The 22,518-nt window shown below is 41.7% G+C and overlaps 1 protein-coding gene across 1 annotated transcript; it reads left to right on the top strand.

The window, feature by feature from the left end:
- Positions 1-7,032: 7,032 nt before the first annotated feature.
- On the top strand, positions 7,033-20,908 carry nmt1a (N-myristoyltransferase 1a). Its single transcript, XM_048246585.1, has 12 exons — positions 7,033-7,183; positions 11,483-11,582; positions 11,997-12,141; positions 12,275-12,393; positions 12,618-12,709; positions 12,877-12,993; positions 13,293-13,463; positions 15,739-15,847; positions 16,110-16,280; positions 17,481-17,648; positions 17,764-17,901; positions 20,210-20,908. The coding sequence occupies exons 1-12, from the start codon at positions 7,074-7,076 to the stop codon at positions 20,228-20,230; spliced, it is 1,461 nt and encodes a 486-aa protein (XP_048102542.1). The 5' UTR covers positions 7,033-7,073; the 3' UTR covers positions 20,231-20,908.
- Positions 20,909-22,518: the final 1,610 nt, after the last annotated feature.

The following is a 22,518-nucleotide window of genomic DNA, read 5'->3' as shown; positions in this document are numbered from 1 at the left end:
GCTCTGTGTCTGAGTCTGTTGTGTGTGCAGTGTAAGTGTGTCATAGGTCAGTGTTCAAATTATACTGTAGTCTGTCTGTGTATGTGGTCCACCAAGATCATCTGCTCTAAAATGCATGGCTGCTGCACACTATACTGTACACCAGAACTCCTGCCTCTACGTCTTGGATGCTGAGTCACCTTTAGAATGTTCAAAGCTCAGGAGAGATTACCAAAAAACATAACTGGGGGAAATCAGAGACCCGGAACAAGTCGATCTATAGATTATAAGGCACCTCTCCCCTTAAGTGTTCATCTAGGACAACCAGTTTATGCCCATACCATATGTAAACTGATCCTGCTTCTTGCGATGTCTGAGACTTTGTGAGACTGAAGGTCGGCGGGTATGATACACTGAACTTGCAAGCGGGATATTCTTCCTACAGGCAGTTGGGGGCGGGGCGAGAGAGTCTTCATTCGCCCTGTAATGAGTCATTTAACCATATACCGACTTACGAAGATGATGATTAGTTAACATGAAAACGTTGCCTGGTGTCCCTTTAAGTTCCCATTGGGTAATTTTACCAACAAAGTGCATTAGACCAGACAGTCTTGCTGGTATTGAGCTGAATGGAATGTTAAAAAACAATCTTCATCCACTCTGACACTCGCCAGACATTCCCTCTCGCAAGAACTACGACCTATTACTCTGTGGGACCGCATCCAAACATGCACAATAGTGGCAATGCAATGGGATCCCATCCCCATTAAACAGACGATGCCGTCCATAAACGGTATATCAGTGGCATGCCAGACCAAACCCCCCATATAAGGAGGAGAGGGGGGGAATTAAACATAACTGGATGGGGAGATGTGGCAATAATTCACATACTGTGTGCATAAGTGCTTGTGTCATCAGAAGGCAAGCCAGAGGCATGCAGTCCAACCGCAGGTTCCATAGTCTTTAGGGCATATCCCTCCCCCCTGCTGAGCACCGCATACAGGGCTGGTGCACAGACAGTGCATGCATATCTCCCACATGCTTTGCTGATGCCTGAGCAAGAAGCAGAACCGGCTTAAGAGAAAGCATCTTAATGTCTACAAACTGGGGCTCATAGGGAGGCCCTGGCAGCGCATGCAGCACCACTAACAAATCCCAGGCTGGAGAAGAGTGGGACGGGAGAGCCTCAGACGTCTTGCTCCCACCATAAAGCTTGACACCAGCGGACGCAACCCTGGGCTTGCCCCTTCAATGCAGATATGACATACTGATATAGCTGCTAGATACAGTTTGAAGGTCGAAGCAGCTTTCCCTTGTTCAAGTAGCACTTGAAGAAAAGATAAGACCCATCCGACCGAGTACTGAAGGCCCATCATGACCCTGTGATGAGCCCCAATGGAAAAAAATGTCACTTCAAATGTACAGGGAACGCGTAGAGGCCTAGCACGTTTGTATGGTCTCAACCACTGCATCAGACAAGCATGACGCTTAAAGGCCTGACCCTCTCAGCGGTCGAGCCACCAGTTCCCTGAGTGCCAGCTGAGGGTGCCACACTGGGCCGTGCGCCTGTGTTACCAGGTCCTGCTGAGGAGGAATTTCCCACGGTGTCCCCATCACCAGACTGCACAGGTCTGCAAACCAATGCTGGATGGGCCATCTTGGGGCAACCAGGATCACTGTGCTCCTCTCTCACCATGGCCAGCAGATGAGGGAGAAGAGCCGCCGCATACATGCCTATGCATACATACAGCCATGCCTCAGGCCGGGGGTGCTAACGCATACACTCAGTGACCTCTGGTGTCCTCTGAGTGTTTTCTTGTGATGCAGAGAGGTCGATGTCCGCCCTACTGAATGCACACCCAGATCTCCTTCACCACCTGTAGTCATGGATGCACCAGTGTACCGCGAGTGGGTTATTCCATGACAGCAGATCCACGGCCCCACTGACACGCCTTTGAACATCCACTGCCCAATGAGAGAAAATGTTTGTTTCTCTCCGTCTCTCCCAAGAGTGTCAGGCGAGAGTGGCCTCACACTGCCACCTGCTGACTGAAATTGAGAACTACAGGTAGTGTCTTCGTAACTTAAGGCACTCAGGATGCTGAGTTTGTGTCTCAAAAGCAAGTATTTATGCCAAGGAAACTGTCTGTGCAGCATTGTTTATGAACAACATAGTCAAACTGCTTGTGCAAAATGCCCAAAAAAGCAGCACTTTTCTGTGCAACATAGCTATTTCAAAACTACAAAGTTACACATGGGGGGCTGATTGCAAGGATGTTTCAAAGTTTTTATATTGTTTGTATCGCAATTTGTTGACAGACATTGTTTAAGGTATAAAGAAAACAAAGGCTTTTACAGCATTGTGGAAAGGAAAAATGACAAATTCACATTCCCCATTGGGAAGAGCTGTGCTGTAAGCCAGATATATTGTATAATTAAATCTGGCTATAAAGTACATTCTGACGTTCCTGTCTCTCAGGCCACATACAGTGGTCCCCAAACTACGGCCCGCCACCTCATTTTGGGTGGCCCCCCAAAACATGTCCGTGGTATATAGCATCCGGCCCGCATGGGAGTACGACATCCTCAAACTATAACCTCTGTAATTCCCCCATTCATTCTCTATGGCGAGTCTTAACAGTACACATGTAACATTCTTTTTGTCCACTGGTGGTTGTTTTGGCGCTGTTTTGCGCTTGCCATCGAAAACGGAATGAAATGTACTGTATAGTAGGCCACCTGCAAACAATGTAAGAGGCCTATGCTAACTGCATCAGTGCTCAAAGTATTCTAAAAGTTTATCAATTAATTGTTAATAACTAACTAACTTCTATTCAAGTCATATTTTTGGGACTTTCTGGGATAATTATTTCTATTTTTTATTCACTCGTTTAAAAGTTCTCATCAGGTGAGTGAAAGTTAGAATGGTGGTCATTTCAGATGTTTTTGCCAGCTCTCAAGGTTTGAGAACTTTAAATTATTTGAAAGATATTGCTTGTTCACAACTTGAGCTGTGTATGCAAAGACACAGAGTTCAGAGTTCACACATTTTTAATAAAATATACTTTTGGAACTCCCTGCTAATACTTTTGGCAATGCTAAAGTCTTTTTATTAGTATTATTTCATTTGAGCTACATTTTACACTGATATGGCATGATGGCAACATAAACACAGCTAACAATGGTATTAAATTGCAGTAGCCTATGATTAAATGTAATGGGATATTCAACTAAGGTAGACTGCTGTTGTTCACAGCACTAAGCTATTTATGGTTACTCTTATACTCCGAGTCTCTGGCCCTCTCTTAGAGCCAGGCATAGTGAGCTGGCCCTCGGAAGAAAACGTTTGGGGACCATTGGATTATGATAGTTATGACAAACAAGTTCACATCGTAAACGTATCCACCAGCGTGGGCAGAAAGTTTGTATACAGAGTCTAAATGATCCAAATCAACAGCTGTGTCCTCTCAGGATTATCTCCTGTTTTCCGCAGGGAGTGGATGGTTTTCAACGGCTTACTGCATGCTTGTGTAAGTATTGCTGTCCCATAGACTTTCCAATTAACTTTCATATCAGGGTGTCACATTATGCTCTGCTATTGTTGTTACAAATAATGCAATATAGTTTTGTTGACCAAAGATGACAAAGACACAATTTTGCAGAATTGTGCAAGGCCATCTTGAAGGATGTGTCTTACACCTTGGCCTAGCTGCCTGGCCATATCCCCGTTAGTCAGACTCAGATTGCTCTCTCAGGGAGATGCCCAACTTCCATTCCTGTGGCTGCCAGCAAAGCTGTTTCTGATTCTCAGATTTTAATGAAAGGATTTCCTAAGCGGACATAAAGTGCCTCTCAGATGGTTTACTCCTGCTGAGAAGGCAATCAACAACCTGCTTCAGCACTATTTTCTTCCTTGTGCTTTGAATACCCGTGCCCTCTCTGATTGGATTGCAAAAGTGTCCTCCAATGTTTTCTTAGTTAGCCTTTTAAAATGATGTCCGATTAGTGCCTTTGGAACATTGGATGAATGGTTGCTGATAATGGGCAATGCCGATATTGCATTTAAGATCAGCCATTTTTCCTACAACAGTCGAGAAACCTTTTGCAATTATGTAAGCACATAATGCAATTTGAAAACTGCTGCCCTGAAAAAAACAATGCAACTCATCTCAGCCGGTATTCTGTCTATAATGGAATGGAAAAATGTCTAAGTGACCCTAAACCTTTGACCGATAGTGTGTGAAGGGTTTCTGTGTTTCTGGTTCAGACAGCAGTGAACAATGGTCACTGTTCTGATGCGGCTGTTGGTCAAAATCCGAGATCAACCAACTGCTTTTGTTGATATGATGGGGTCCTCCAGAGAACTGATGCTGCCATAACAGCCCAGATTAGCTGCCAGATCCTCCACTTAGCTAGTGCCTGCAGCAGATGATGAACTGATTAGACTAGATGCCCAAAATGAAGTTCAAAATTATGTATAATATATAACTAATCATGCATATTTTATCATGATGTTTCTCACAATTGTACATCATCATCTGAATAACTTTGTGTGTTACATTAGTGTTACATCAATTTGTAATTTGTGTTACATTAGTGTTCATCAGATGGAAAAAGAGGCAGTAACATTGTCTCCCACCAATGCCTTTATATATTCACTGTGTAATTCTATCATTAACATTATCTTCCAGTTATAGTAGCAGAAGTATTAAAGCTGCAGTTGGTAAGATGAAACCAACACTATGCTCCGACAGAACAACATAAATCAGCCGGTTTTAGCCGGTTGCATTACTTTAAGACAGTCTGATGTATAGCTACAGAAGCATATTCACTTAAAATGTTGTGCTTTTTCTGAATTACCGAGATGGTAAATTCATTCATTAAAGGAGTTCTAAGCGATGCCACACGTTTTTTAGGCTAAAACATTTTATGTCACTACTGCAAACATTACTTAACCAACCGCTAGCTGTCTGTGTCCTGAATACACTGTAAAAAAATGTGATCTCTGTGGACAGCTCAGGCTCCAAAATCGGCAACAAAAACAACCTGGGCAAACCTAGCCCATAAAAACATAACAAACTGTTCCAGCAAATCACAGACGAGATGAACGTTTAGGAGAGTTTCAATTGCATGGGAGCAGCACTGGAGGGAGGGAGGGAGAGGAAGTAGCAAGCTAGCTCTCTGTTTTGTTTGAAAGTCAACAGAAGTGACGTTACCCAGCATCGCTTAGAACACCTTTAAGAAAAGCAGCCCTGTTTTTTTATAAACGTATTCATTTTAAAATATATATCTTATTTGTTTATCATCTCATTAATTCAGAAAACAGGGCTGTTACTTATTATATCAATTATTCAGAATATTATTATAACCGCCACTAGCATAGCTAGCATAGTGGTCATAGGGATTGTCAAAGTCCCCCATCATCAACTTCCTGAAATTTTGGAACACCGATTTCCCGGGACACCGAAACACCGGGGAACATGAAACTTGGTGGGCATGTAGCCCCACTAGAATTTCATGGAAAAAATTTGTTTGGTCCCCCCCACACACACTGGTGTTGAACCATGGCACCGAGGATGACACATTTTTTATGGTATGTTGGTCTCAAGGGCCCTCATCAACCTAGCCCATAACCACTTATTTGTGATTTGCACCACTCCTCCCCCAGTAACAAATGAAAATGCTAAATTATACTGCTTTAATCTTTAAACACAGGCACACACACACACGCACACACACACACGCACAGGCTCACACATACAAGCATACTGTACACAAAAGTTGCAAAAGTAGGGGATGGAGTAAGGATGAAGACAAATTGACAAGTGTGGTTTATTGGTCTGCAATAGTGCTGTCAAAGTTCACAGCATTTCAAGTGAGTCAGTGGTTAATGGAAAAAAAGGGTGGATTACAGTTTAACTCTAATCTCTTCTTGGGAAAGTGGGGACTCTGCTTAACTTGAAGTATTTCCAAGTTTTTGTAGAGAAAGCTGTTTCATTTGTTCACTTCTATGATCTATCCAAATTCACTGTAATGGGTGACGCCATGTGTCAATATTGCCTGAAAGGGCAAGGACTGTAAAAGGCACTGTATTAATAATGTTTTTGCCCACACTGCTTGCATCAGGGTTCCCACTCCAATGTAATGTAAAATTTCATGACTTTTCCTTGACTTTCCCTGACACGCCCCCCTGAATTTTCATGACCTACTATATAATAAAGAGTACAATATACCGACCAAAGATTTCAGAACAGTCGCATAGCGTTCAAGAATCTTTTATCTTTTAGAGCAAGAGATGAATAAATGGACATTGAATAAAAAAAACTACTCAAGCAAGCAGTAAAGCTAATTACCAGATATACACCAATTCTGAGTGGAAATATATTTGTATTAATGTATTTTGGCAAATACATTTTAAACTGCTGCAACAAAATTCCCTGATATTCCATGACTTTGCTCCCAAAATGATAAAATTCCCTAAATGCCATGATATTCCAGAAATTCCATGACCCATGGGAACCCTATTGCATGGTCCGGTTCGGTCAGTTACAGATACTCCCAAGGGGATTGAAGGATCTTTATCAAATTCTACATAGTTATTCAATACGGGGTCGTAGGGTTAAAGATCAAGCTCACAAGATTCTACATGTGATACAGTGTTTGCACAATATCTCCCAAAAGGTTCAGTGATTGTTGTATGGCTTATTACTACAAATGCTACATGAACTGATTGGGTACTCAAGGGCATGGGGTATAAGGTCAAGGTCACATATAGTGCCTATATCTTTATTATTTTGCTGTCTCCTTAAACTAATATAGCAACCCTATAATAATGGTGGCATACACTCTAGGCCAGTGGTTCTCAACCTTTTTTCAGTGATGTACCCCCTGTGAAATATTTTTTCAGCCAAGTACCCCCTAACCGAATTACCGCACGCTCATCAGTGCCATTTTCAACCTAACAACATCAAAGCCCGTTTACGCCATTTACATGTATCTGACATTATTCAGTCTACATGTACCATCCTCTTCTGTGATAGGCCATGTCTTTCGGTTCTTCCAGGGCCACGCAATTTCCTACTTCCTGGTTAAAGATGGCGGATGAGAATGAGACAGCACCGAAGACGGAGAACGAAGTAGGAATAGAAGAAGACCATGGACACTGCAGTGACTGCGAAAATGAAGAACATCACTTTGATGATGGGTGAGTTTGCATTCATTTTTGCTGTTAAGTTGAAAATGTGACAATCTCATGTCTCAAACTCTTGAAGGGATTCATTCAGCTAGGCAGGTCTCGGGGAAACCAGAGACGGGAAACCTAATTCCAAGGAAGCAAGCCCCCCCTTTGTGAATATTGGTCAAACGATGATATTGAAGGTTGAATTTACGCATAGATTGGCTTATACAGACGTCAGTTCTCCAAGGAGGTGGGACATGGACTTGTCTGTCGTTGTCCGCTGTGGACTAAAAGGTGGTAACGTTAGAAATGTGGAAATTTGTAATGCAATGGTCACCCATCTGCAAGGAACAGTGAAATAAAAGAAAAAACAACTCTTTATGCTGGTTGCGATGGCATAATGTACGTTTAATTTCAATATGGTTGATATTCCCTGCCACGCGACGTAGAAATCGAAAGCAGTTTCTTTGCCTCTAGGCGTAGGAAGCTAACGTTTGCTAGCTAGCTAACTTCACTAATGCCCCCGTAAAGGGCTAGCGTGATGGCTAACTTCGTTAGCCAGCCATGTGATGTTAACATTATAGCACATCTTGGGGAATTAATGCTAACAAAGATTATTTTCTAGTAAGCGGCTTTACCGTAGTAAGACTGACCGTGTCTTTCTTATGATGAAACGCCCCTTGCGTAGCCAAATTACGTTTTAACCAGTAACTGTTAACCTCTGCTAAAAACTATCTTTGGAGCATTGAGTCAGATTCATTCAGCCGGTTATCTCCGTGGATTCAGCCATAGGATTCAGCCCATCATAGGCTCCGGCGTCTATGAAACCTCTATGGTTGTCTGTAACGTAACGTAACGTTACCGTTAGCGATTTAGGCACGGTTGGCTCCTGCGCTAGGAAACCCAGTCGTCATTGCAATGCCACCCCATGAGATTTTCAGTATATCAAACATAAATGAAGTGCGTCCGTGTCTCTTGCAGAACATAATAACGTTGTTTATATGCATATTGCCGTTGGCTAACGTTCACGTTTGATAACATAGACTTCGCTTCTTGTTTGAAAAGAAAAGCGAGCCGTTTAACTTACCATTAACGTTAACGAGTGGTGGTCATAAATTAGCGTTAAGTTGACGTAACGATACACCCAGTGGTATCTAAATTATTAGGCAAGGCTTTGCCAGTTATGTTAGTGAAGATAGTCAAGGTCATGTACGGCCTATTCGTTTTAACACTAACGTTAACGTCAGTTAATGTTAAAAACATGTGTGCTATTTGAACTGTGAGATTAAATCCGCCCGTTTGTAGCAAGGCCCTTTCCCCGCAATTATGTTAACTCTGTTCCCCTTACCCGGTATGTGGCTGAATACTACTGAAGTGTAAAGCCAAGCAGATAGTTCTAACTTTAACTTGGCTAGGTTACGCCAGTTAGCTCGCTAGCAGCATGCGGTGCTAACGGTGCTTAGCTAGCTGTGTCAGTGTCTCCCATAAGCCACGAATTACATCATTACGTGTTTTTTGAGTGATTCGTAGTACATAATGTTGCCATCAACATTTATCATTCTAACAAATCTATTGGCATGTATTTAGATCAGACAGATCTATGGCTAATTTACACTTTCCCTTCATGAGACCTAACGTTAGCTTATTAACGTTATGGTGTTTATTTTACGGTCTGTCTCTTGCCCTGCCCAAATTCGCTGTCCCTAACGTAGGCTACTCTTAGATATGTCCGTGTGTTTTAGATTAGAAGATAAGTTAAGACCTCTATGCATTTTTGCTGTTGTCGTTATTTTTAACTTACTGGACTGACCATAACTGTAGGCCTAGTTACCATCAGTGTGACAGCAGTTCAATACAATCAAGTACATATACGTTTCCTAGGATTATCTATGGATCATGCCCAACCAAGTATTTGTGGAAGGCTATGGAACAACTAACGTTATAGATGGCGAGCTGTTTTGTTATTGTTACCCATTGTGTTACACTAAAGTCAGTGTCCCCCTAGACCCCCGAGTCATGTGACCCACCATACTGGTGTAACCAGTGTACTGTTTGCCTGAGCCTCATTCCTCACTCCCCCCACGGACACTAATAGGATTAGCCCGCTCTCTTCAGTAAGTACGTTCTTCTATCAATGCCATCTATATCTTGGCGAAAACCCCCTGAGTCATAATATTCCAGAGACTTTAGCTGTCCTTGTGTAGGTTATTACTGGATTTGTTTTGTGGTTAGGACCTGTAGGCCTACAACACCCATGCCTGTTCCACACTGTTCCATCCGTTATGCTCTTTTGTATGCTCTCTCTTTCCACTCACACTTTGCCAGATTGTGTCTTAAATCTGAAAGAGTTTGCTTTATATACCTGTACTTTCCTCTTTTGCATCTTTTTATAGGCGTAACCATGATTGAATGTCCAGTAGCGACTACTTTGGATAAAGTTTTTATGTTATACTCTGTCACAACTTCTGTCTAAATAGGAATTGCCGATACTGTTGCTCTTGTGGTTTTTATTTTATATTGTGCGTTTGCTGGAGTGTAACTTGATAGCCTTAATTATGTCACCATGTCCAACAAAAGGTCATATTTCTCTTATTAAAAAGTTGCTGAGTAAAGTAACTGACCTTAGACTGCATGACCTGAAAGCTCTCTCTTTTACATGACATCAGTCAAAATGACCCGTAGTTGGTTTGTTATAACCAGTATTTATGATTTACAGATGAGCAGACTTTAGTTAAATCTACCTGATATTGTAAATATGCCCTTTTAAATATGCACATTTATTTTGTCTGCACCATTTCTAGGCAAGTCTGTCATAAAACAATTAGACTATGGATGGATTTCCGTATATTGATATACATACTCTGATTAAGACTAGTCCTTGACTAAAAGCTCTTTTTCTTTAGAGATCTTCATTGAAGTTCTGTTTTAGTCTAGGAGAGGGCTTAATCCATGTACGGGAAACAGAACACCTAGACTAGAGGTTTCCCAATTAAAGTGTAGCTCCAGTGAAAATTGACCCCAGGGTCTTTTTTTTTTTCTACCGTGGAGACAATACTTTTCGTTGATCAACCACTACAGAGCTTTTCCCGGTATACGCTATAGCCCCATATCGTGGATTAGCTAAGCTTATAGCCCCATATAGCATTTTTAACCAGTAATATTGTTCAAAACGGCACAAAACCTCGTCAAACACGATGGATTAGCTCCAAAAATTGGGCCCCAGGGTGGAGCTAATACTTTTCGTTGATCAACCACTACAGAGCTTTTCCCAAATAGCATTTTTTAACCAGTAATATTGTTCAAAACAGCACAAAACCTCGTCAGTAGCTTGCTCAGGGTCCCAACACATAAAATGAAGCATCAACAACGTAGTTAGCGAACCCGGAGTTTATTACAGAAGACAGTTAAGAACACTGTCCCCCTACCAGCTCCTCCAACCCCAGCATGAATAATAGATTAACCAAGCGTGACAGTACAAAGAATCCCTGCGATAACTGGGTTGGAGGAGCTGGTAATGTAAAGAAGGATCCCCAGTTCTAGTCACAGTGTGGATGTCACATCTACTTGTGTAAGTCTTATGTTGCATACTGAAGTGGAAGCCGAGATACCTAATGGGCGTTGGGAGTAGATCCAATAGACTGCAAAAGGAGAACCCCAATTTGTATTGCAATGCTCGCCACATGTCCTACAGTGTCAAGCTTAACAATTTATTTATTTTGTTTAGTTCACCACTTCATTTGTTTTCCAGAGAACATTCTGGTACTTCAAAGTGTGAAATGTCATTGTGATGCCTTATGCATTTGCTGAGGTAAAATGGTGCCTCTAAAGAGATGTAGGACTTACTAGTGAAAGCCAGTTGTGAAATCGTGGGAGATTTGACAAGAGTATATTGTCAGGCTGCAGCTCGCATTATATACACTATATTCAGACAGATGATTCACATACATTCTTGACCTCACACTTGCACAAGTATTCTCATTTTCATTGAAAATGAAACGTCAGGTGTCTACCAGTGACTCCTGCATTCACCAAGTAGCCTGTTTTGCCAGTGTACTTTTTTTCTGTGGCTTTATTCTATGTTTCTATGTGTCTGGTACTGTGTCTGGTTATTAATCAGGCTTTGTGCTTGATAAGAAGTGCTTGGATTCAACACAATTGCACACAGTATTTATTGTATGCTATTGTTCACTGGCAGTGGCCAGATTATTCAGTAGTTGTGATGTCAGAGTCGTCATGACCCAATATGTCGGGAACATTTTGGGTTAAAAGAAGAAGTGAGCCACAGTAGTGGGATGTCCACTGTAAATGTGTGGTTTTGCACTCCAGGGAGAAAGGGGACAGTGGAGCTAAAAAGAAGAAAAAGAAACAGAGGAAGAAGAAGGACAAGTCTGGAGCCAAGGAAGTTGTGCAGGACCCCCTGGCAAAGGTGCCTCTTTCAATCTTGTCACATTCTTTTTAATTCATTGAGCTGCACGTTTGTCCTGGTGCGATCTTAATACTGAATACAGACAGCTTTATTGAGCTGTAATGTTACATTCTCTTGCTTATTTCTGGTACTGGCTTGTCCATGTGTGTATCGAGTTGCACTCTTTTCAAGGCCATATTCTACATCAATACCTAGAGAGTGACTGTAGGGTGTACTTTGGCTCATACTGATCAGGGCTGTGTGTCCATCTACAATGAAACCTGTGCTACAACTGTCAAGGTCAAGACTGACCTTTTGAACATTCTTCATTGTTATCCTTGGGTGTTGACATAATGTTTAAATCATGTCATTCTAATGTTCACATCCAGCTGAAAAGAAATTGCATTAAAAATAGCATTTTCCTCCACTCTGAAGGTGAACTCGCTCCCTGCAGATAAACTGCAAGAGATACAGAAAGCCATCGAGCTCTTTTCCGTAGGCCAAGGTCCTGCCAAAACTATGGAGGAGGCAAGTCGTCGAAGCTACCAGTTTTGGGACACGCAGCCTGTCCCCAAACTAGGTAGGCAGGCAGGCTTTTCCTCCTTGTCCATCTAAAGTCATGAACGATTGACACTTTGGCAATATTCACTGTACTCATCCTAAATCCAACCCTTTTTCTTTCGGTTGATGTTGTTGTTTGTTCTTCATTTTAGGGGAGGTGGTGACGTCGCATGGCTCCATCGAGCCAGACAAGGACCAGATTCGAGAGGAGCCTTACAGCCTTCCTCAAGGCTTCAGCTGGGATGCTCTAGATCTGGGAAACCCTGCTGTGGTGAGAGACCCCAGGAACCCTTACCCTCCCAATCTCTGATCTATCTCCTTAGCATAGCAAGCCAGAATACTTTGTCAGTTAGCTTCAGTCTCCACTCTCCAGCAGCATCGTCTGTGCTCACCACACTGTGACACCACACATTTCTTACATCCAGTAACTATATGAATGTGACAATAAACATCCTTGTATCCTTGTGTTGGTGTCCTCCTTGTTGTGTTTCTCAGTTGAAGGAGCTCTACACCCTTTTGAATGAGAACTACGTTGAGGATGATGACAACATGTTCCGCTTTGACTACTCCCCTGACTTCCTGCTCTGGTAAGTTAAAGATTCAAGAGAGATTTGTCAATAAGAAAATAAAATGAATAATACTGACCATAAGTACAGAGTTGGTGGGACTGTACTCTTCATTTATGAACTGTGTTTTTCCATGTTTCTGTCACATCTTTACCACTCTCCTCCTCGCATCACCTGTGCGCTCCCAGGGCTCTCCGACCGCCAGGTTGGCTGCCCCAGTGGCATTGTGGAGTGAGGGTGGACTCGAACCAGAAGCTTGTGGGCTTCATCAGTGCCATCCCAGCCAATATCCGCATCTATGAGAAGTGAGCATGCATACACACATACATACATACATACATACATACATACATACATTGTTTATTTCATTATTGATTGACATCTTAAATTGTTCCCTTTTAAATTGAAGTATTATACTGTTTTGTGTATGTCGCTTTGTACAGAAGCACCTGCCAAATCCCATATCCATAACCATAACATACACAGCTCAGAATAATGAAGCATCCACCCACTAATGTTTTCTCTGATCTTTATGGTTTCTTTGTGCCTTCTGTGTTGTGTTGTTGCACTAACTTAATGTCTGTACGGTTTCTGCCGCTCCCAGTGAGAAGAAGATGGTGGAGATCAACTTCCTCTGTGTCCACAAGAAGTTGCGTGCCAAGCGTGTGGCCCCTGTGCTGATCCGTGAGATCACCAGAAGGGTCAACCAGCAGGGCATGTTTCAGGCTGTCTACACTGCAGGGGTGGTTCTACCCAAACCTGTAGGAACTTGCAGGTAAGAAACACACACACACACAGGTGCACAGAATTATTTGAATTTAGTGACTTGACACTTCTAAGTACACCAAGGTCAAGGTAGTCCTTATTATAATACATTATCCCCGGTGGGCCATTTGAACTCACTGAACAGGATTTTAGAAATGTTCTTCTACTGTTAGTAGTGCAAAGAGTGTGCCTATGGGAGAATAGACTGCCATGAACTAGAGCTACACATATGGCATTATTAAAAGGTGAACTAGAGCTACACATAGGGCATTTAAAGGTAATCTCCATGTGGATCACTGTCTGATCTCATTTCTCCACTGTAGCAACACATACATAATTTCATATTTTAGGGTTCTAGAGTGCGACTAACATTTTTAAGGGTGCGACTAAAGTGTTTCCTGGGTTGCACTGGTGCACCTAATGTCATAATTGTGAGCGCCTAGACTTTCCTCGCATCTGCTGTCTATCCACAAACTAAGTGTTTGTTGTGTTTTGACCAGTGTTGCACAGTGCACCAATACTACAAAAGTATCGCAATACCCTGAAATGGAAACGTAATTTTTATTAGTATCGATATACTTTTAAGAATGACAGTCGGTGCTTCTCGTAGCCTATGTGTCTTTTCTCCTGACACACACGCAGCTTTTAACCTGCAGCAAAGATTATAAATGGCGGAGCTTTGCCTGCAGTTGTCATGTGGTAAACTAGCAGCCATGTCTCGCTACTTAAGTGATGCTGTGGCCGCTTGTCAACAAATAATAGTATTGTGTATATATACTTTTTTGATCCCGTGAGGGAAATTTAGGTAGTAAATTTAGGTCTAATAGTAGGCTAATGTTGAATTGCTTGACTTGCACCTCAAGTTTGTGTTGCTTACCTACCTAGGCTATGGGATTGAGTTCATTTGGGCCTTCTGTTTGGTTTAATGACATTTCCGAAATAAGCTACACAACCTATTGGCAAACAAACTTTTACATCTTGAGAGAGTTCCTTCTAGGTAACTATCCCGTTAGCTCACGCATCATGTCTTGTAGTTCTCACCAAAATCATACAAATTAAAGGGATATTCAACCATTTGGGGAATTACACTCATTTTTCACCTCCCCTTGAGGTAAACAATTGATTTTTACCTTTCTCCAGTTCATCCCAGCTGTTCTCTGAGTCTGGCGATACCGCTTTTAGCTCAAGCCTAGTGTATGTACTATGTACTATAAATTATTAACAAAATATATGAAGTATATGAATTCCAAAATATGAAATAGAAAATATGACAAGCCATCATTTTCCGTGTGTGTGTGGAGGGTCGACCAGAGACTAGGAACGCCACTGATTGTTATTTATCACCCAGTATTAAATATTACTGATGCCGTCAAGGTGGTGGGGGCCCGAAATTAAATCAATGCTGTCATTCCTGGTCCATGCTCTGACCACAGCTCAGACACGGAATGTATATGGAGCGCGATAAAAAGGTGACCTTGAAATTGTGGCGTTAAAGGCGGCTCAATGAAAAATTTGGGTCCACCTACATTTTGTGCTGGTGCACCCAAATAAAAAAGTTAGGCGCACCAGTGAAACCAATGTAAAAAGTTAATCTGGAGCCCTGTTTTTCCATACAGGCATCTTTTTTTTTTTCTAATTACATACACATCAACACATTGATTTTGACAGCGCTAGTGTTTTCTTTGCATTATTTATGTATGTTTTATGCACTTATGCCTAGCAAGTGCTATTGGTTGATCATATGGCATAATGAAGAATGAAGACAGATGCAGGCCAAAAAATAAAATCAATTATGAATTGTCTCAAACTTTGACTAACCTCACATTTAAACCATTTCTGTAGTGTATGTATTACTATTATATTAAGAAAGGAATGATGATTTTCAGTTTGTGGCTTTAACATTGCTTAAAGAATGTGGGCATATGTGGCTCAGACGCCCTTTGTAAGTAGTCTGAGGTATTGGGTATCGAATGCAGATTGAGTCCGTAGACAACTGTATTTGGACATTGCTAATATCCTATCATTCTGGCCAAGTGTGCACACACACACACACACACACACCCACCCATCCTGAAGGTGGACCTTCTCACACTCGGAGACATGAAGCAGCCTGCCTCAAATAGCTTTCTTCAGGAAACGTCCAGCTCACTGGGAATTGGGAGCAGACAGATGGGCCTCGGGTCCCAAAATTGTTTAAAAGAGGAATAAAATTTGTTGAATGATGCTGGTTGTGCTGATGTGTAATAAAGCATCTGATTGTCTGCGTGTTTGTATGTAATTGTTAGGTACTGGCACCGATCTCTAAACCCCCGGAAGCTGATCGAAGTGAAGTTTTCGCACTTGAGCCGGAACATGACAATGCAACGCACCATGAAACTGTATCGTCTGCCAGACGTAAGCTTTGCTAATTACATCCCGTTACGTCCCTGGGTCCCTTGGTGCATTTTCTTGCTATTTATTGTCTATTTATTATTTATCTATTTTCTACACAGAATAGAAGGAAACAGAAAATATTCTGCTAGTTATATATAACAATGTATTATTATTACTCTTTTGGTTGTATTAATGTTATGTTGTATTATATGTGATATTTGAAAAGGTTCTCTGAGAAAACAGTGGTTCTTAACAGGGCTCTCTCTGTACCCTCTAACCCCAGGCTCCCAAGAACTCCGGTCTGCGCCCCATGACGAAAAAAGATGTCCCTGCAGTCCACCGGCTGCTGCTGGAATACCTGAGTCAGTTTCATCTGGCTCCTGTCATGAGCCCGGATGAGGTGGAGCACTGGCTACTGCCAAAAGAGAACATCATTGACACCTTCGTTGTGGAGGTAAACATTAGACCTTGGTGGTAAACATTAGACCTTGGTGTACCTGTTAACCCTTGGTGGTGTGTTTTTGTCTGTGTATATAAAAACACTTTGCCTTGTTAATGTCAGTTTCCCACCCAGAGGTTGGGCTGCTGTTGTTCTGAAAAGAAAAAAAATAACTTCTAGAGCTGCAGCTCTATATTTCAAAAGTGTGAATGAAAACAATAGCCTTCCCCTTTTCAGACTGGGTACAATATGAACAAATGCCAAAAGACCTAGTTCAAACAGCAAATGCAGACTGTGCAGAATTATTGAGAAATGGTCGCTTGTGCCCTGGGTTGATCCCTCTGAACTGCAAACGGCGTACTTCAGGTCCAGAAGTATTGACATGGAATGAAAACATGCATCTTTTAAGAATCTGTCATTTAATAGTACAGTCTGTGAAAGGTTGTTGATATTATAAGCTCAACAGCCAATAAAAGAGCCAATCTCTCTTCTTTGCCCCCAAAGTGATGTGTTGATTGGCTGTAATAGTGTATTATCAGTGGTTTGAAAATGGATATTTATTTTGACGTGTCTACATACCTGCTGCTACAGGCTATAAACCATTTTGTTGCTAATGCAAACAGTCTAGTTTAAAACTCCTCCAATTAATGTAATTTTGTTCCCAAACGAAAGTTTGTGCTCATTATCATCCATAAATAGACAGGTTGTTTTAACTCCGGATCTTTTCTTTAAACTAATATTGGGCTCATGCAAAAACTGTGCTCTTGGTAGTTCTGTAGCGCTGATTTTAAAGGTACAACATGCAATATTTTAATCTTTATGAAGCCAATTTGATGGTAAACGAACTTGTAATAGGCGAATCGTTCACCTAGCATAGCTATACAGAATAGACTTAGCGATTCCCTACTGAGAAAACCAGCTATGCAACTTCCAAGAACAGCGGCCCGCCAAATCTCACGAGAATCCTGAAACATTACCTTGTCAGTAGATATAGCTCTTTGGAGATCGTTTTTGCCTCTTGTTAATCCTTCACCTCCACAACAAAAACATTTGCATTGTGTACAGGGGGATAAGTCACGAGACATTTGCTATTTACAATAGCAGAGTAACATATAAATACATGCCAAACAAACAAGCCAAAAATACCTAAACCTGCGTAGTGTACCTTTTTAAGTAGACTCACCTGGCCATTGTTCTCCACTGTCTGTACCCTAGAACTCTGAGGGGAAGGTGACTGACTTCCTCAGCTTTTACACATTGCCCTCCACCATCATGAACCATCCGGTACACAGGAGTCTGAAGGCTGCCTACTCCTTCTACAACGTGCACACCACCACAACTCTGCTTGACCTGATGGGAGATGCGCTCATTCTCGCCAAGTCGGTAAGTGCTCTGTGTGTGTGTATGGGTGTGATAAAGGTGAGATATTACTTAGTAGCAATAATTCTGTTAGTGTGGGCATTATTTGTATTCATGTCACCTTTAAATTTATTCACAGAAAGGGTTTGATGTCTTCAACGCACTGGATCTTATGGAGAATAAGACCTTCCTGGAGAAGCTGAAGTTTGGCATTGGAGATGGGAATCTGCAGTACTATCTGTACAATTGGAAGTGCCCCAGCATGGCCGCTGAGAAGGTGTGGTCTCATCATCCATCTGTTAATGACAGGGACGTCTGTCTGTCTGTTATTTGCATATCTGTCGAACCGTTTGTCCGATCGATTTCAAACTTGCCAGGTGTCTTGCTACGGGCACGAGTAAGTGCAGTGCCAGTTTGACGTTGGTTGAATAAGAGATGCAAAAGACATTGTTAAATATATCGGTAAAAGATGCACACATTGGCTTTTGCCACTCTAGTCGCTGGCCACTCCCCCTCTCACACAGCACACTGAGCACAGCGCAGGACCAGAGACAGGGTATTCTATATTTGCATGTGACGTCATGAATTGTTCAGCAAAATAGCCTAGTGGATGGCAAAAAGACGAATCGGAGCATTGACAGCTCGGTGATTTATAGTAAGATTTAACCTAAGTAATGCTCTTGCACGACTGCTGACTGCTGAAAACAACATCCATTGTTTGATCTAGATATATTTTGTTTTGTTTTATTTGTGTTTCGGGAGTATTTCAACCACGATTGCACTGTTATCTCGTCATGGTTGCTATAGACTCTGACGGTTGCTATGGACTCTGAGGAGGATGGTAGACTTAGCAAGCAAGCACTTTGCAAAGTCTTTGTCAGTCTATGGCCATATCGGAATGTAAATGGATAATACAGTTCAAGTGTTTTCCATTCTTTACTTAAGAGATGCAAGTAAGCATACTTATTCGCTGGACCGGGTACAAACTGACAAATTTAACATTAGCCCTAGGTGCTAGGAAAACATTAGCTAGGATAGCTAATAATAATGTAAATCAGGTTTCTCGGCCAAGTATACTTCCGTATACAAGGAATTTGGTCTCTGCATTTATCCCATCTGTGAATTAGTGAACACACAGAGCACACCGTGAACACACAGTGAGGTAAAGCACACACTAACCCGGAGCAGTGAGCTGCCTTGCTACAGCGGCACTCGGGAAGCAGTGAGGGGTAAGGTGCCTTGCTCAAGGGCACTTCAGTCTTTCCTACTGGTCGGGGATCGAACCGGCAACCCTCCGGTTACAAGCCTGAGGCCCTAACCAGTATGACCGCTAATAGTAATTTTGTGTCAACGTTTCCCGGGACACTGAAAGACCGCCCCCTGCCGGACCGGACCCCCCGAAAGGAGGGTAGGGTGGACACAGTTTTCTGTGAATATTTCGAGAACCTAGGGAATCCTAGGAGGATTTTTTTTGTATGTTGGTCTTAAGGGGCCATGTCAACCCATCCCATAACCATAACCACCTCATTTGATATTTAGCGCTACCTAGTTAAAAATGAAAAAGCAAAAATGAGGTGTTGTAATCACAGGTATATCTGGCTGACATGGTCAAAACTGCACAAAATTGGAGGTGTAGGATCATTGACACCTTCTGAATGCATGCCAAGTTTCGTGGATTTCTGTTCATGGGGGGTCATACAATAAATGAATTTATGTGTAAATTTAGTGACCGTACACCAACTGGCCTGTAGATGACCAGACACAGTTTTCTGTGAATATCTCGAGAACCGTTGGGCCTAGGATGACCAATTTTTTTGTCACATCGTTGCAAATTTCATGTGATGATGCATCATTGCACAGAATGTTTTTTCTTTTTCATCAAGTTATTCAATAGCCTTAACTCAAAGCTTTAGGCTTAGGCCTTTGTCATTTTGATCAGATACAAACAACGAGTGGCAGACCGAGTGTGATGTCATGTATAGGCTACCAGTGATTGTTTTTCAGTCACATCGTTGCAAATTTCATATGATGATGAATCATTCCACAAAATGGTTTGTCTTCAAATTATTTAATAGGCTAAACATAGCTTTAACTCAAAACAACTGTTGGGCTTATGTCATTTTGATCTGTAAAAAATGTCACATGCAGCCATGCTTAAAGTCTGCTACATGCACATGTATCATAATAAAGTATCCATTATTGAATGCTGGAATTAGGTTAGGTTTAAGCAGGCCTACGGGCATGTAATTGGGCTACAGGTTTACTACAGGAATAGCATGCAGGAACAGGCACTAGTTAGGGTTGCACTGCACTAGTTAAATGAATTTAGCAAAACATCTTCTCCATCTCTGTAATTCTCATCTAACAAAACTGTTAAAATGTTGCTATAGTAATTCTAGCATACCCATAATTGTAATTTTACAAAATGCAATAATACAATATACCATTAAGTATTTTGGTGGTCTGCCTCTTTGTCTATGTTGGTATGTTTTGGCAACTTATCTCTGTGGATTTCCAGACAAATAGCTTAGGACATGGTTATAGCATTGTCCTAAAGTTGAGTCTTTTTCTTCTTTGATTTTTAGGTTGGCTTGGTACTGCAGTGACCTCTCCCATCCTGGGCCTCCACCCCCTTACTGTGACATCCACAGTGACCACCAGAGCGACGCTACAGATGGACTTCCTGCTTTAGGAACGAGCAGCCACCACCGCCCACTTTTACTTTTTGAACTTTGACCCCAGAACCTGCACTACTGCCGCCAGGCAGACAGTTGAAAGCTGGGGAAGGCAGGGGTGTCTCCTCTTTCCTCTCTTTTCTTTCTTTCTCTCCCTTTCTTTCTCTCTCAAATTCTTTCCTCGTCTTGGGACTTTTCTATTTCTCTCTCTCTTGCTATACGCATGGACCTGAAGCCATTGTAATTACCATCATTGGACTACGCTAACATCTTAAGTCTGTAACGATTGTAACACTCAGTGCACGCACACAAACACACTCACACTGTACACACACACACACACACACACACTGTTCAAGTCACCATCAACAGCCCATACACTTGGATCTGAACAGTCATGTAATTCTGACATAAATGTTATGCTACACCTAATCTCTAACATGCATAAACACACAGAAAAGAAAACATCCTACCTAAATAAAGGAAGATGCTTTTGCAAAAAAAAAGGATGGAAAAAAAGAAAAACAAGGAAGTGTGAGAACTTCTTGTCATTTTTCCTCCATACAAGCATTAGAGGAAAACAATCAAGAAAACAAAACAAAAAAAAGAGCGGAAAAGAAACAATAAGCACCAGAAATCAGATGAGAAAATAAGCATCCAAAGGGGACATGACAAGGGCTGCTGTCAGTGGACTGCTTTATCTTCACCTCTGTCTCAGAGCGAGGCTTGAATCCCCCTCCCGCCCCTTTGCCTGAATCTCAGTGTTGCCATGGAGATAGTGTTGTTTAAAGTTTTTATTATTGCTTTTTTTGCAAATTGTGCCCAAGTAATGAAAGAGTGTGACAGGCAAGGACATTAGTGGACATGCTCCCCACGCCATGCCACGCTGCCAGCTACTGTATGCCAAGCCCTGTGAATAGTAAATGCAAACGGCATCAATAAAACAGACTTGTTCAGTGAATGCAAATATGGCAAACAGTCTTAAGCTGGAGGCACTTGACCACTGTCCACGGAAGTGGGCGGGAAGAACTGTGGGAAGCGTTAGGAATATTTGGAATAGAGACTGCAGCTGATGAGTTTCAGATCGTTGGTGCTCTGGAGAATGGAATTCTCGTGTCAGGGATTCATTGGGGATGGAGGCATTGATTAGGGTGGGAGGGAAGAATTTAGCATTTGTTTTATAAACGGTATAGGGTTGGGTTGGGGGGAGAGAGGTCATTGGATAGAATGGTTAAAAACGGGTCCTGTGGTATAACACATGATGGAGAGACAAATGTGAAGATGCAGGTGATTCTTTTTTGTGCTAAATAAAGTTTAGAAATTGTGAGAGCTCTTGTTCATCCTTTCCTTCTCAAAAAACATTTGTGTTTTTTTTTTTTTTTTATTAAAAACTGATTAACTTAAACTGCTAATTTATAATCTAACACCAACACATGCTATATTTAGCGGATTGCGTTCTGATAGATAAAGACATACAAATAGAAAGGTACTGAGTGGTATTTACTCATCAGTGAGCTTGATACTACCATAAAATATTGACAAAATGAATGAAGTACCATCACCTTTAAAATGTTAATGGTATGCATTTACCTCAATTATAACTCGGCAACTAATTTTGAGCCTAACTTTTTTTTTTTTTTTTTTTTTTTTAAGAATTCCTTGTGGTATGCTATGTCTCCTTGCTTGAGGAATGACCAGTCAAAGACCACAGTTAATATACTGGGTTTGCTATTTGTCTCCTATGAATTGTTAGCAGAGATTAGTAAACAGGTTATATCAGTTAAATATACTATACTACTTGGACCATGTACTTACTACAGAAAGACTTTCAGACAACTTCGGGAAGTTAAGACAGAATAACACAGAAAACAGGCTTTTGTCATCCCCAAAGCTTTCAGGCCTTTTTCAGTTCCTATTCACAAATGCTGAAGGTTATTGACCCAGGTCAGTGTAGTGGGGCGTGCAGACCTAGACTGCATGGCAGACAAACTTCCCTCTACTCTGTCATGAGTCAATGTGAAGTATCAATATTGGGCAGCTGTGGCCTACTGGTTAAGGCTTCGGGCTTGTAACCGAAGGGATTGGATTTACATACATACAAGTTGGTTCAATATTGTAAACAACTCATCTATATTATATTTTACCACGTCTGCTCGCGGACCACTTGGGATAGCTTGCCAGTGCTATCCAGCCACCAGTGGACCATACTTTGAGAAGCA

This window comes from Alosa alosa, chromosome 6 (assembly GCF_017589495.1).
Source record: "Alosa alosa isolate M-15738 ecotype Scorff River chromosome 6, AALO_Geno_1.1, whole genome shotgun sequence".
NCBI lineage: Eukaryota > Metazoa > Chordata > Actinopteri > Clupeiformes > Clupeidae > Alosa > Alosa alosa.
Note: the sequence above shows the minus strand (reverse complement) of the source record. Positions and strands in the feature narration are given on the sequence as shown.